The sequence below is a fragment of the Silurus aristotelis genome (genome assembly GCF_946808225.1).
Source record: "Silurus aristotelis genome assembly, chromosome: 15".
NCBI classification, from domain to species: Eukaryota; Metazoa; Chordata; class Actinopteri; order Siluriformes; family Siluridae; genus Silurus; species Silurus aristotelis.
The window spans coordinates 22,190,977-22,204,697 of record NC_139588.1 but is presented as its reverse complement, the minus strand read 5'-3'; the positions used below and the strand labels follow the sequence as shown (position 1 = coordinate 22,204,697).

General features: G+C 40.1%; 1 protein-coding gene across 1 annotated transcript in view; it reads right to left on the bottom strand.

The window, feature by feature from the left end:
* syne1a (spectrin repeat containing, nuclear envelope 1a) overlaps positions 1-13,721 on the bottom strand; it is a 216,644-nt gene that overhangs the window by 156,618 nt on the left and 46,305 nt on the right. Inside the window, exons 5-12 of the mRNA XM_083562574.1 lie at positions 12,515-12,535; positions 12,330-12,422; positions 12,062-12,240; positions 10,759-10,955; positions 10,281-10,390; positions 9,201-9,239; positions 7,184-7,291; positions 1,697-1,834 (exon numbers count right to left, since the gene is read on the bottom strand). Of these exons, the coding sequence (XP_083418700.1) occupies positions 1,697-1,834; positions 7,184-7,291; positions 9,201-9,239; positions 10,281-10,390; positions 10,759-10,955; positions 12,062-12,240; positions 12,330-12,422; positions 12,515-12,535 (885 nt within the window). The remainder of the gene's footprint in view (positions 1-1,696; positions 1,835-7,183; positions 7,292-9,200; positions 9,240-10,280; positions 10,391-10,758; positions 10,956-12,061; positions 12,241-12,329; positions 12,423-12,514; positions 12,536-13,721) is intronic.

The window sequence follows — 13,721 nt, the reverse complement described above, 5'->3', positions numbered from 1 at the left end:
ATGATCAATACGATTTATAGACATAACATTGTGAGTCTTAACCAGATGAGGACTTTTTACAGTGTGAAATTATAAGATGACCGTAAACAATAGTAGTTTACTTCTACTAGTGTAGTAACTCTAAACATTTATGTTGAAATGGCTAAATGTTAATGTCAAACTGTGTTCATTTTGAATAGAAACTCTAATTCAAATTTACTCGTATATCACTTTTAATAATGGACCTTATGCCAAAATCAGTTTTCTAAAAATAAACAGATAACAAATATAATGTATACAATGTATAAATTAGTCTCTAAGTTTATCTCTAATGAACGAGCTAGTGGTGACTGTGGCAAAGGAAAAGTCTCTGAGATGGCAGGAGGAGGAAACCTTGAGAGGAACCAGACTCAATCCTTATCTGAGTTACACCGAATGTCCATTCCTTATGGTTCTATCATTGTTGAGGTTACCATCTGTTCACTGATAGAGACTCGAGTTTAAATTCAGGGCGTGCAGTGAAAACAGACTTGGTGCAGAGACGAACGCTGCACTTCTGCACTGCAGCACTGCTGTTACAGCACAGACAAATTCTATCTTTGCATATTTACCATGATACATCAACCCTGGAGCACAGAGGGTTAAGAGCCTTGCTCAAGTCCTCTCAGTCCATTTTCATTCCAAAGAGTGTTGGTTTGGATCCCTGCAAGGTTCCCAAGGTATCTAGAGGTTGCGCCACCTCCGATTGCGTCCCACCTCACAAAGATCTTGGACCTTTAAAGAATAGATGCCGGCCCCCCGAGGATTCCGAGCAATGTAGAGATGTTCCATCTTCAGTTGGATTCCATTCCATGAAGATTTCAGACATTAGACTTCAACCTCCTAATCAATATTTCAAAAAATACCATTCTGAATATGCTGTTTTTCTATCATTAAACATTTAAAGGTTCTGGCATGCAGTAGTTGGTGTCGAATCTTAAATGATCTCAGATGTTGAGCTAATTTATTGCTCAGGAGCTCCTGGTTCCACAACGCCAACTGACTGAGGGAAAGGACATATTACTACTAATCACACACTCTGGTGCTCATGATATTTTTTACCCTCTGGTATTTCGTTTGAATGATTTATAATCACACTCTTGCTGTCACTCAGATGAGGACTGGGTCTGGTTCCTCTCAAAGTTTCTTCCTCATACCATCTAAAGGAGATTTTCCTTGCGACAGTCTCTCCAGGTTTGCTCATTAGAGATAAATACACATTGTTCACTTATTTATATGTTCTATAATTCTTACATTCTGTAAAGCTGCTTTAAAACAATGTCCAATGTGAAAAACGCTATAAAAATACATTTAAATTGAACTTGAAAAAGTTTAGCCACACTGAGACTTGAATCCCGAACTTTCTCAAAGACTTAACCACTGATATACCGCCTGCCCCTGGCATATGCATGAACCTGGTGTAATGCAGGATTTCTTTGTTCACTTCTATCTCCACTAGCTCCTCAACATCATGGCAAAGTTATAAAACTAGAAAACGGACAAGGTTTTGATATGATCTTTGCATAAATCATCCAAAAGGACATTAATGATGTATAGGTAACGTGTTATGAAGTCCCAATGTAGCCATGTTCAATGAACAATGAACCACAAAGGTTTAATGTAGCATAGTTATTTCCTGTTGGGATGAATAGTGTGTGTGTCTGTGTATATGGGTTACCCTAGCAGTAAGTCTCTCCCAGGCTTGTTTAACCAGAGCTTGGTCTGAAGTAAGCATGCCATCCTTCTGAACAGATTGAATACAGGACTCCACTTGTCTCCTCCTCATCTCATACTGCACACGGTAATGCTTAAAGACCTGAGAAACACCAACAGGGCAACATATACCACGATTAGTAACAATTAAAACTCAGCTCTAGTGCTTCAGTATACACAAGACTTGTACTTTTTAAACATCCCATTTTACATTTAGTCTCCATTTGCTGTAATAAGAACCTCCACTCTTCTGGGAAGATGTTCAACTAGATTTTGTGAAGATTCATTCAGCTACAAGAGTGTTAGTAAAATCAGGTACTGATGTAAGTGATGTGAGGAGGCCTGGGGTGCAGTCAGTGTTCACAGTCATCATGTTCAAAAGCACTATAGCAGAAGATCTTCCACACCAACCCAAGTAAACCATATGTTCATGGTGGCTTTGTGCACAGGGAATGCAGGAACCGTTTTGAGTCTTCTAGTTCGAGTGAAGAGAAAATGCCATGTTCCCTCATCTAAAGACGTCCTGTGAAATTTTGTGCCTTTTGGTTTGCTAAAGGTTTGGGGAGGAACCACATATTTTTGGAAATGTCAGGTGTCCCAGTACTTTTGTCTATATAATGTACATTTAAAACTAAGAAAGCTATTAGGAGCGAAAACAACTATTTGACCAGATTGTGACTTCTTTTAAGATTAAGTTTAGTTGTATGTGGTTCTTCCCCAAACTGTTACCACAAAGATGGTGACAATGGTATCAGACGTCTTTGGATGCTGTAACAGGAAATTTTCCTTTCACTTGAACTAGGAGACCCAAACCTGTTCAAGCATGAGATTATCCTTATGCACAAAGCCAGCTCCATAAACATCTGCTTTACATAGTTTGGAGTGGAAGATCTCCTGCTGTAGAGCTGTAATCCTTTAGAACACCTTTGGGAAGAATGTGAATGCTGACACCTGCCCCCCAGAACTCCTCACCTCCTCACCTACATCAGTACCTGACTTTACTCACACCCTTGTGGCTGAAAGAATCTTCACAAATTTTCACAAAAATCTAGTGGAACATCTTCCCAGAAGAGTGGAGGTTATTATAACTGGAAATGGGGACACGGTGTAAAAAAGCACAAACCAATCTTATAGTGAGTTGCTCACAAATGTGAACATGTTAAAACAAATGCAAGGAACCAAAAAATTAAAAAGAAATGGCCACATGCAGATTTCGAGGCATTTGTGTATTTATGCAGAAACGCCTATTTATACTTCTCTCCATCTTTCCAGATCTGATTCCCTATAGAGCTCTTAGTTAAAAATGTAACACACCTGCAGGCTTGCAGCCTGCTGACACACACTCATTACACACACCACCAGCAGTCGACCACAGGCTCATCGCTTTCTTTCACAGCACAGGATCAGTGGGTTATGGGCAGGTCCGTATTTGTGGATATAAATCTCTACACCAGAATATCACAACAATAACAGTAAAAATCTTAAACCTTCTTAAACATCTGCATGTGCAACGTAAACCAGGGATCATCCTGAAACCATCGAATCATATTTAAAGATGTGTATAATATTGTTATATACTACTTTTTATAACAAGAAAGAAGACACTGTAGCTACACACTTTTCTCCTATGATATTAAGAGGGAGGTGGAAACTTATTGGTTAAGATGTTGGACTTCTAATTAGAAGGTCCACATCCATAAACCCTGCTCCTTGGTCTTCCTCCTTTTCTCTATACTGGTCCACCCTCAGCATTCTCCTACCAATATACCACGTCCCTCCTCTGCACATGTCCAAACCATCTCAATCTCGCTTTCCTTACCTTGTCTCCAAAACGTCCTACATGCTCTGTCCCTCTAATAAACTCATTTCTAATCCTTTCCATCCTTGTCACTCCCGACGAAATTCTCAACATCTTCTGCTTCTGCCACTGTCTCTAAACCATACAACATCGCAGTTCCCTTTCAGGAACTAGACGCTGCGTCGAAACGCTTTGGAAACGTCTCGCGTTGTCCACGCTTTGAATCACATATTGAAATCCGGCCAATAGGCAAGCGTGATGTCATCGGCGGGTGACGCCACGGAAACCAGGAAGCTACAAAATGGCTGGAATTAGCTTCTGATTGTCCAGGTAAGCACTTTGTGTGTGAATCTGTGCAACCATGGCTAAAAGGCAAACCCATTTTTGCATGTGTGTCCCTCCTTGCCACCGTTTCATTACGGGGGGAATGAGCTATGTGTTGTTTGCTTGGGTGTAGTGCATGCTCAATCGGCTCCGAAGAGTGACCGTAGCCATATGGCTATACGCACAATCCGCTCCCGGAGATCATGGAGAGTGATGTCCCTCGCGGTTTAGGTCCCGCTTTCGTGGGGCAAAGTGGCGCCAAAGGTCGTAAGGCTCACAGGCCTACCTAGCAGAAAGCATGGAGACGGATGAGTCCTCTCCAGCCTCCCCTGTTGGGCCGAGCTCCTGTTCCCAGAGGAAAGCACTCAACCTGAGCGATCGCCGTGTGCTGGTCCGTATGGACAACATGTCGGTGGTCTCATACATGGTCTCCGCCCCCCGTGGTCCTATCCCAATTCTCCAATGGTCCCTAGGGAAACTCATCTCATTGAGAGCAGTTTACATCCCGGGCCCGTTGAACTGGAGAGCAGACACCCTTTTGAGGCAAGGTAGGCAGGGGGAACCCTAGTTTAGCCCCGCCCAGAGTTATGGAACCTATGACTGTGGCCCCCGAGGCCACTCTCTACTAAGGTAGTTGAGACCATCCTCCATTCCAGAGCTCCCTCCATGAGGAGGTCATATGCCGCTAGATGGCAGATGTTTACCACGTGGTGTGAGCACCACCAGTTAGACCCAGTCAACTGCCCGGGTGGGTCAGTTCTGGAGTTCTTGCAGGAACAGTTTGCCACAGGGTTGGCCCCCGTCCACCCTAAATATTTACGTGTCCGCTATCGCGGCCTATTCTACCCTGTCGCTAGGGAAAAACCCTCTTGTGACACGTTTCCTACGTGGCACCCAGAGGCTGAGGCCTGGCATACGACCCAGAGTGCCTGTGTGGGATTTGGCCGTATTTTGGCAATATCCTACCTTAAGAGGGTTGGGGACCCACAGGCTTTGTCTGTGGCTCCATCTCTCCTAGATTTACCCCAGTGCTTTTCTCTACCCTAAACCTGGGTATGTGCCTAAGGTGCCTACGGCTCCCTTACGACCTGTCCTTTTGCAGGCATTCTGCCCTCCTCCTTTCCTAGCCCCAGACCAGGAAAAGCAAAATTGACTGTGTCCAGTGCAAGCACTGGATACATATCCATATCCAGAACAGCTGTTTGTCTGCTATTGCCCAAATAGGGAAGGTTTTTCTGCCAATAAGCAGACTCTTAGCAGATGAATAGTGGATGCCATTAACACATGTTATGAGTCTGGTCATCCCACTCCTTTCAGAGGCAATTTAACCCGGACTATGGCAGCCTCTATGGCCTGGTCCATGGTGGTTCCCCTATATGCAACGCTGCGGGCTGGTCCACCCCTTTGACCTTCATCAGGTTTTACGACCTCAACGTCAGAGACACTCCTGGCTCCTCTGCCATGCATGCTGATGGTGTTAAGACACAATAGGCACCGACTAGTCAGTATGGCGTGATTGGACACTTGTTCCCAAAGCGATTCGACGCAGCTTGAGTTCCTAAAAGGGAATGTCTCTAGGTTAACCCTAGTTCGAGACACTGCGTCAACAAGCTATACTCCCTGCATCCCTGCAGCACTTACATTCACTTTTTCACAAGCTTATGTCGCTACATTTTGTAAATTCCTGGTTTACGTGACGGAGCCCGGCGATGATGTCAAGACTTGCCTATTGGCTGGATTTCACATGTGATTTAGAGCGTGGACAATGCGAGGTGTTCCCAAAGCATTTCGAGCAGCTCGTTTCCTCAGGGAACTAGGGTTACATACAGTACGTAATCTAGAGACGGTCTCACCACAGTCCCTTTCACTTTTGCAGATACCCTTCTATCACAAATCACTCCTGCTATCACTCTTCTCCACCCACTACACCCTGCAAGCACTATTTTCTACACTTCTCTAACACACTCTCCATTACTTTGCAATGTTTACCTTAGGTACCTGAACTCTTCCACCTTCTCCACCTCTTCTCCCTGCAACCCCACCACTTCACTGCCCTCCCTCTCATTTACACACATGTACTCTGTCTTACTCCTACTGACTTTTATTTCCCTTTTCTCCAGCACATACCTCTATCTCTTCAGGCTCTTCTCAACCTGCTCCCTGCTCTCACCTCAAATCACAATAAAATCCGCAAACATCATGGCCCACAGAGACTCCTGTCTGACCTCGTCCGTCAACCTGTCCATCACCAATATGTGGTCACAAATCCCTTAGTTCCTTAAATGTCATATAACAGACTCTTTCAGCAATGTGATACCATTCACAATTTTCATAAAAGCGATTTCGGAAAATGCACTTTGGATGCATTTAATAATTTCAACTACGAATAATGTACATTTCTGTTCTGCTATAAGCTATAAATAGTGTGTTCAGCGTTTCTCTTTTTGTCAGAAATAAATAAAAAATGATAATAATTAAAAAAGAAATTTTTTGTTTCCTCCAATCACATTACAGGAAAACCAAACCAAACTGGAGGGTCCTTACAAAACATTTTTGCATTCCGTATCAACACTTCCATTCTTACCACCCTCTAAATGAGCTGTTACTACAGAAACTATAAAGTATTAGAAAAAGTCTGCATTTATAAAAACTATCATTGTAGTCTGATCTGTTTCAGCTTATATATATATATTTTTTTACATAATATTGAACGTTGTGTATATTAACTTTTTTTATTATTATAATTTTACTTTTATCTTTACTCCAATTTTATTCGAGCAACTGCAAAGCAATAATTCTCCTAAAGGATCAATAAAATATTGTGAATCTGATTCCGACTTATCTTTATAAGTTTTTAAAACTCAAATAAACATGTGCATGAACAAATTTTGATGCTTTATGCAAATGTATGTTTATTATTAGTAAAACCAAACTCAACATGGAGCATACAGACAAAATATTTTTGTAAATATTTTATAGTAATTATGGTGTTTTAAATGACGTAAATAATCACGACACCACTACCAAACAGAACAATTGTTATGTTTCCACACGGACTGTTTTAATTGCCGGACGTGTGCATAACAGCGGATTTGGGTGCTGATTTAAGACTTGGTGCATCAGTAAAACAAATGTTTAGTGATTAAAAATAATTTTCTGGTAGTGTTTATTTCTTTTAAATATATGACTAAAGAAAGGATTTTGTGAATAAATGTGTGTTGCGTTAAAGGTTTTAATTTTGCCACTTTTATATTTATTTATTTATTTATATTTTTTCAAATGAATTTGCATTATACTGCTTTCATTTTGACAGCACTATTTATGACGTACCTGATAATGCTGACCGAGATCCCGGGCATCAGCCCGAGCCTCAGCGCAATCCCTGATCATCTGATCTGCCCAGACCTTCAGCTCCCTCAGAACGCTCCTCTGTTCACGCTGACAAACAGAGTGATATTAAAAGATTGAGCAAATAAATCCTCACATCCTGGACTAAAATGTTATTTTAAAAAACCTCAGTTTTGTTACACAGAGTAAGTTTGCACAGCATGTGTGTAATTACAATACAGAGTTCAATCCCAGATCGACTTTGGTCCAATTTACAGCTATAAGGAGACGTCATGCTGGGTGAGATATTTCTTTTCATCACCGTGTGCATTTACCCCAAAACGCCCACTCCACGGGGGGCTGAAGCTGACAGGAGGGGGAGGGAGAGGGAGGGGGTTGGGTAAATGGGGGGTGACTTGACATTTCCTGCTAGTTAGCATCGCCACCTGGGCAAACATCGTTCTGTGAATTCAATCAAGATGAACAAATGTGCATGTGTGTTTGTGTGTTTGTGTATATATATATATATACACAAACACATATTATATATATATATATATATATATATATATATATATATATATTAGGGGTGTAATGGTACACGTATTTGTAATGAAATCTTTCAGTACAGGGCTTTCGGTTCGGTACATGTGTGCAGTCTTTTCACATGAGGAACATAGTTACAATCTTAGTTCACTCAGGAAAGTATTAGGTGGCAGACACCAAGATTGTTTAGGCTCTGCCTTGCACTTCAAGTGCATTTTTTTAAATTACTAATAAACTTAAAAACATACACAACAATGCCAGGGGTATACAAAAGAAACTAGAGTTAGCGCAGTGTCACTGTGGCCACTCGCTCTGTACCGGAAATACAATTTAAAAACGCTAGAATACACAGTGCTAGCATTAGCCGCTAACCAGGAAGTGGCTAGCGGATAACACTAGTTATATGGATTCTTTAGCGTTGTATCTCCAGTTTCCATATTCAAGAATTTCTCTTGAAAGGAGAAAATCCTGACACTTCCACATATCGAGGGAGTGAATAAATGAAGGATGGAAGTAATGAAGACATTTGTTAAAGTCTGATGAAATAAGTAGAACAGTTACATACACATCTGTCGGTATTACAATTCAATTACATTTTTTCCATTTACTCAAACGTATTTAATCAGTTTGATCAAATGAATCAATATAATAAAAAAGTGTTTTGCACTAATTTGATTCATTCTATCTTTATAAAATATTATAAAATATTATTTTATATATTATTTAACCAAACAAGCGTTTTATTTATAATTGTTGAAATTATGAAAAATGAAAAAATGTAACCTGTTGATGAGCACAAATGTTAATAATAATAATAAACCGCGTTAATAAAAAATGGCAAGCAATGTTTTGCATTTCTCCACCCAACCGTACCAAAATTGAGCTTAATCGAACCATGAATATTTTGTGTACCATTTCACTAATATATGTATATGTATATGTATAAATATATATTTGTTAATTAATCTTTATTTTTTAAAAATGCGTTAATTAAGAATGAGAAGCTGACTTTGCTCGATTCTGGTATTTAGGTATCGGGAACCTCCTCTATTTCTCCCAGTCAGCTTTATTAGCGCTAAATTGAGACTATTAACTACAGCGCTCCAACCAGTCCGAGCTGATTTGTCCGAATCGTCTGATATTTTGCAGGTGGGAGAAGTCAGACATGACTGTAACCTCTCTGAAAAACCTTGTTTATTGAATTCTGAGGCTTATCGTCTGACTGTCAACATCATCAACGACTAGCGGGACGCCGAAGGGGACCTATTGTTATGCAAATCAGCAGTCGAGCTGTGGAGCTAATGTACTGATAATAAGCGTGACAGGATTTTGGGGGCTGTGGGAAATTCTGTGCACTGTGTACACAGGATAATCAGCCACATACACGGTGTTTGTAAACGGAGGTAATTCGAGCAAAAGGGGAAAATAATTAAATAAACGTATCCGGGAACCTCCGGGCGCTGAAAGAGCCTACCTCTGACATTTCTCCAAAGACAGGAGGTGCAAAGCCAAACTACAGGACACAGGCAGGCATGATGAGCGAAAAGAAAAAGGACAACACAGCAGGTTATTAAAGGAAAATTAAAAAGGAGAGAGAGAGAGAGAGAGAGAGAGAGAGAGAGAGAGAGAGAGAGAGAGAGAGAAAGAGAAAGAAAGAAAGAAAGAAAGAAAGAAAGAAAGAAAGAAAGAAAGAAAGAAAGAAAGAAAGAAAGAAAGAAAGAAAGAAAGAAAGAAAGGGATTTAAGTAGGACACAAGGTGAAAGTATAAACCTTGAAATCATGCGATCATGGGCTTAAGCGAATGTACAGGAAAACAGAGTCAATCTAACATTACATTCTTATATTTATATATATATGTGTGTGTGTGTGTGTGTGTGTGTGTGTGTGTGTGTGTGTGTGTGTGTGTGTGTGTGTGTGTGTGTGTGTGTGTGTGTGTGTGTGGACAAAAAGTTTGTGGACACCTGACCATAAGACACCTGACCTTTTTTTTTTAAGGTTGATGTTGCACTAGATTTTGTGGAGATTTATGGAGATTTATTTAAACACGGGGGGGGGGGGGGGGTACTGATGTACAGTAGGAGAGATGAGGAGGTCTGGGGTGCAGTCAGCATTCACATTCATCCCAAATGTTTTCAATAGGTTTTAGAGCTCTTTTGCAGAAGATCTTCCAATCCAACATCTACTGTTCATGGAGCTGGTTTCAAGGGCATTGTCATGCTGGAACAGGTTTACGTCTCCTAGTTCAATTAAAGGGTACACTTTATGTTTCCGCCTCCAAACATGTCCAGTATACAGTAATTGTGCGCCTTACTCTTTGTAGTAACAGTTTGGGGAAGAACCACATATGGCTGGAAATGTCAAGTGTCCCAATACTTCTGCCCACAAAGTGTATGTACAAATATATATATATATATATATATATATATATATATATATATATATATATATATATATATATATATATATATATATATATATATATATAAACACTGATTGCTTAAATAACAGAAAACATATTAGATTTGAGGGTCAAAGGTGTAAAAAATAATTATACCTCATCCTCATTTTTGAAGCTCTCCCTTTCCGCACCGTCCGGATGATGCTTCAGGAACTGAGCCACGTACGTCATGATGGACTTCTCGTCCGGCTTGTCAACGTCCACATCTAAAGCACATTACAGTATTATAATACATTAAAAAATAATATAATACTCATAATCAAATCCTACACAAAAATATTATATATTTTTATTTATAATTATTTAATTGCAAAAAGTCATTTATTGAGCTGTATTAATTGTTTTAATACCTATACTATATCTAGATACTCATTTAATTGCAAAACTAATTACTACATATTACTATATACCATTTTTCAACCATCAGTTAAACGGTGTACGTCATATATCATATCTTATATATGTGTGTATGTATATATATATATATATAAGATATGATATATGACGTACACCGTTTAACTGATGCAGTAAAACAATAAAGATTCCCGTACTCATTAAGAAGGACTATATTTACCCTCAGGGTCGAGAAGGCGTGGGATGCCCAGCTCCCTCTCGGCCAATGAGAACGCCTCCTCCAGGTTGGCTCGGTTGGGTTGGTTCCACACGCGCTCCATATCAACCAGCTGAGGACGCATTGCAAAAATGACGGCGTGGAACGCTACACCGGAACGCCAGCTAGGTCCGAAATCCCTGACGTCCAGACCCAGCCTCCTGTAATCCCAAAGAAGGAATACAAATTACAAGTGTGTGACATTTTTACTGTTTTCGAATAAAGATTGTATGTGCTTGAAACCAAACAAGTAGGGTTTGTAATAAGTCAAAACAAATGTTATATATTGGACAATAAAAAGCTTTTTAGTACAGAAGAATATAAGAACAGGAAGAATAGTATAAAAGAATCCACACTTTCATACTTTTTCAAAAATTATTGGCTGCTACATTTTATAACAAAACAACATTTAGATGTTCAATATTACACCAAACTGTTCCTTTACTTTAAAATGATGATCTCAACCTACTAACAACATGTCTAGAACCGACCTGGTAGTGAATAAAGCAAAGAAGGAGGAAAGAAAAGACTAAGAAAGAAGGAAGGAAGGAAGGAAGGAAGGAAGGAAGGAAGGAAGGAAGGAAGGAAGGAAGGACAAAGGAAGGAAGGAAGGAAGGAAGGAAGGAAGGAAGGAAGGAAGGAAGGAAGGAAGGAAGGAAGAAAGGAAGGAAGGACAAAGAAAGAAAGAAAATAAAAAAGAAAGAAGGGACAAAGCAGGGTAGAAAGGAAGGAAGGAAGGAAGGAAGAAAGAAAGAAAGAAAGAAAGAAAGAAAGAAAGAAAGAAAGAAAGAAAGAAAGAAAGAAAGAAAGAAAGAAAGAAAGAAAGAAAGAAAGAAAGAAGGAAGGAAGGAAGGAAGGAAGGTAGGAAGGAAGGAAGGAAGGAAGGAAGGAAGGAAGGAAGGAAGGAAGGAAGGAAGGAAGGACAAAGAAAGGAAGAAAATAAAAAAGAAAGAAGGGACAAAGCAAGGAAGGAAGAAAGCAGGGAAAAAAGGAAGGAAGGAAGGAAGGAAGGAAGGAAGGAAGGAAGGAAGGAAGGAAGGAAGGAAGGAAGGAAGGAAGGAAGGAAAAGAAAAGTAGAAAGGAAAAAAGGAAGAAAGGATGGAAAGAAGGAAGAAAAAGACACAGAAAGAGAGTTAAACCAGAGTGTAAATATTCAGGATCAGGTCTTTAAGGCCCTGATCATGTGACCTCTGGACTATTTCAGTAACTGAAGTATAAAGGAATTGGGGATGTCAATTAGGAATCAGAGTGTAAACTAAATTCATACTTGGTTGCAGTTTTCTGAACCCATTTAAGCAGAGCTTTCTTGGCTCCACCCTGAAAAGAGAGGCGGGGCTTGCGTTTGACAGGCGGGCTGTTGGCCTCAGTGCTGTTGGAGCTGTCCACTGAGGATGTGCTGCTGGTCTGTACATTCTGAGGTGGTAGAGTGCTGGTGAGTTCCTCAATCTACAGATAGAAAACAGTGTGTGAGCAGATGATACTCTTTCAGTCAAACTGCTAACAACAAATAAGCTTTTTTCTGCTCATGCTCTTGCCTGAAAATATAATATGATGGTCCAGATCAAGCCCAAGACGATAGAGGGTCTGCCGTCTACTACATCCGTGGTGTTGATATTAACCAGTTTGATCTGTCACATTAAAAAATTCATCTTTTTATCATAGCTAGTAATAAATACATCAACATATCAATACTGCACATATTTCTATAAACTATACTAACCGGAGATCCTCTGTACACAGACTGGTGTTGGAGCCAAAAGGAAAAAAGAGAGAAAAAAGGAATTGTGAAAAAGAAAGAAAAGATTTAGAGCTAAACATTCTTAATAACAAAGACTTTTGGAAAAACACACAGTTCCCAAAGATTCAGACATCACTGTTTATACAACAAGAAAATAGTTTGTATTTAAATAAAGAGAGGGCGGGAGGGAGGACAATGAAGAAAGAAAGAAAGAAAGAAAGAAAGAAAGAAAGAAAGAAAGAAAGAAAGAAAGAAAGAAAGAAAGAAAGAAAGAAAGAAAGAAAGAAAGAAAGAAAGAAAGAAAGAAAATTAAAAATGATTGAAGGAGATTATTTTTCTAGAATCAGAAACGAGGTTGAAAGTAATTATGACGAAAATAGATTTCCAGGTGTTTGCAGGTGTTTTCCTCTGAGTTCCATCTGCAGAGCTTCTTCACAGCAGCTTCAATGCAGCATCAGATACACACTATTATTATTCATTACCACATTTATCCATAGTGTGAGAAGTGCAGGAATATCATATCATATACACTATACATTAATAACTAGAATAAAGGACTCAGGCAGAGAGAGAGAGAGAGAGAGAGAGAGAGAGAGAGAGAGAGAGAGAGAGAGAGAGAGAGAGAGAGAGAGAGAGAGAGAGAGAGAGAGAGAGAGAGAGAGAGAGAGAGAGAAAGGGAGAGAAGGAAATTTGGAGGGAGGGATAATAGAATCAGATAAAGGCATGCAGCAGCCGAGTCTCAGGTGTGAGAGGGAAAATGGATTTTCACCTCCTTTAAAAGAAACAAGAGCTGGAGAAGAAGTGTGTGGAGTGTGTGGAGTATGTGTGCAGTGTGTGTGTGGTGAGTGTGGAGTGTGTGAAGTGTGTGTGAGGTGTGTGGAGTGTGTGTGGAGTGTGTGTGAGGTGTGTGAAGTGTGTGTGAGGTGTGTGGAGTGTGTGTGGAGTGTGTGTGAGGTGTGTGAAGTGTGTCTGGAGTCTGTGGAGTGTGTGTGGAGTGTATGGTAAGTGTGTGTGGAGTGTATGGTGAGTGTGTGTGGAGTGTGTGGTGAGTATGTGGAGTGTGCGTGGTGTGTGTGGAGTCTGTGGAGTGTGTGTGAAGTGTGTGGAGTGTGTGTTAAATGTGTGTGGTGTGTGTGGTGTGTGGTGTGTGTCGAGTGTATGGTAAATGTGTGTGGAGTGTGTGGTGTGT